This window comes from Nanorana parkeri, unplaced genomic scaffold (genome assembly GCF_000935625.1).
Source record: "Nanorana parkeri isolate BGI_ZX_2015 unplaced genomic scaffold, ASM93562v1 scaffold131, whole genome shotgun sequence".
Lineage (NCBI taxonomy): Eukaryota > Metazoa > Chordata > Amphibia > Anura > Dicroglossidae > Nanorana > Nanorana parkeri.
In genome coordinates, this window is record NW_017306399.1 from 1,152,933 (window position 1) to 1,155,211 (window position 2,279).

The 2,279-nt window shown below is 45.4% G+C and overlaps 2 protein-coding genes across 3 annotated transcripts in view; one reads left to right on the top strand and one right to left on the bottom strand.

The window, feature by feature from the left end:
- DOCK7 (dedicator of cytokinesis 7) overlaps nucleotides 1-2,279 on the bottom strand; it is a 151,189-nt gene that overhangs the window by 85,081 nt on the left and 63,829 nt on the right. The gene's annotated exons all lie outside the window — the stretch shown is intronic.
- ANGPTL3 (angiopoietin like 3) overlaps nucleotides 1-2,279 on the top strand; it is a 13,469-nt gene that overhangs the window by 1,535 nt on the left and 9,655 nt on the right. Inside the window, exon 2 of the mRNA XM_018553851.1 lies at nucleotides 1,457-1,567. Within this exon, the coding sequence (XP_018409353.1) occupies nucleotides 1,457-1,567 (111 nt within the window). The remainder of the gene's footprint in view (nucleotides 1-1,456; nucleotides 1,568-2,279) is intronic.

The window sequence follows — 2,279 nt, forward strand, 5'->3', positions numbered from 1 at the left end:
AACCCTCCCCCAGAAGGCCTACATGGTCTGATCTATGAAGGTAAAGCTTGAACCTGCCTGGAATTGTGTGGTCACTTCCATTGGATCACTACTCAGCAAATTAGAATGACTCCAAGTGCAAATATAGGATACATTTATAGATGTAGATATGCATATTCAGCGTCATAACTAACTAATGTTTACATTGAAGATGTATGCACACACACCTACACAATTCTCAGAGTTCAAGCAAAAGGATGCTTTCATGTATCTGTACACTGCAGAAGGGTAAAAGAAACTTGTCTGCCACAAATGTATGTTTATTGTGGGTCAATGGCTGATGACAGGTGATTTGATTTATTGCTACCCGTCCAGCACTTTCTCTGAACACAGGTGTACAATGCTTATCTGACCATTCAGAAAATCTCCTGTGCAGTGTATAGGGATGGAAGATGAATGCTGCCCAATAGAGTTTATGGGCCAGTGTAAATTATAAGCAAGCCCAGGCAGCTTGGCTTCCATTCAGGTATAGCTGACCTCCAGCCCTCCCTTCAGTATGTCTATCCACATACTTTTGGCAATATTACGTATTTTAGTGTCATTTAAAGCTGAACTCCGGCCTTCCTTTCAGTCTTGCACAGTTGTGCCGGCTCCTCTCCTGGATTGAAATGGCTTCCTCTGATTTAACTGCACACTGCGAGCTTCTCACAATGTGCATTAGAAGCTGCAGCAAGTCAGATAAAGCCCGCCTCATTGCGTATATGGAGGACAGTCTCTGGCCTTCCCCCCTTCCGTTCATTGGATTTCAGTTGTTTCAGTCATGGAGGATCGATATTACATGTGGGCATTAGCTACAAGGGTCTGCATTAAAATACAGCCTGCCTAGGAACTCCCGCTCCTCCAGACTGCCACCCACCCATCAAGGCATTTTGATATTTGCATAACTCCTCCCAAGAGCCAGTCCACTGCTTGCATCAGGGCTGAGGGCTCTTCAGAGCAGTACAGAGGCAGGGTGCTGTGATGTATTCAGGAAGCTATATACAGCACCCTGCAAGCCCCTCCCACCAGCCATGATCTGTCTGCATTGCATAGAGACCCAGTGATCATATCACTAGATTTAAAATAAGGTATGTAATGAAAACGAAATAGTTGTATTTAAAAATTCAATTCATCTTCAACTTTTAAATAAAAAGCATAAAAAAACGCAGTGACAGCATTTGAAATGAACATCAGCTACTTGCTCCAGGGATTTGCTCCATCCCAGTGTTGCCGGGTAAGTTTGCATCACGTTGCAATAAACCGAACTCAGCATTAAATTTGCTTTTCAAAGTCTCACTCTGTACAAATCCTTATCATTTAACAAAGGGCAGCGTGTGAATGATTACCCAGGACAGGCGTTCTCTCCGCACATTACATGAACATGCACCAAATTCTTTTTCTTTAATGCATTAGAGTACTAAAAGGATTTCCGTTTCAGAATTATGTGGAGCAGCAAGACCATAACATCCAACGGCTCCTGAAGGTGGTACAAGATCAGAACGTCCAACTGGATCACCAAAATGAGCAAATAAAAGACCTCGAGGAGAAGGTAACCACAGATGGAAACATTCACTTTCCTGAAATGACTGCCGCTGTCTGAAAATTAAGTGGAAATTCTGTATTGTGAACCAGCACTAAATTTCATGTTCAGCCCAACGCTTTGGGCTTGTTTGAATAAAAACTTTCCATTTTCATTACATACATTTTTTAGACCCAGTAATGTTCTATATGCAATGCAGACAGATCGTGGCTGGTGGGAGGGGCTGGCAGGGTGCTGTGCACTGCTTCATAAAAACATCATAGCACCCTGCTTCAGTGTTCCTCTCAAAGGCCCTCAGCCAGTGGGCTGACTCTGCAGATATCAAAATGCTTTGATTGGTGTAAAGCTGGCCCTGGGGCTGATTGCTAAAAATAGAACAGATTCCTCCATCAACGCTACGAGGAATACCCGCCGTTTCTTTTGTATTCTGACAGCGTCCGCCAGCCCCTGTCAGAATACCCCAACAGAGCCGGCAGCTCATTGGCTGCCGGCTCGGTTCGATCGAAGATTTTCCGACTGCCTCCTTCGATCAGCTGATTAAGGACTCCTTTCCACTAGCCTGTGCGCTCATCGCACCTGAGCCCGGGAACGCACAGGATCGCATACACAAAGTCTCCTTGCGTTCTGGGGCGGGAGGGGGCATGGCAGTGCCATTCATGTCAATGGCACTCCAGACATGTCCCCCGCTCGCACCGGACTGCGTGGTAAAACAATGCACTGC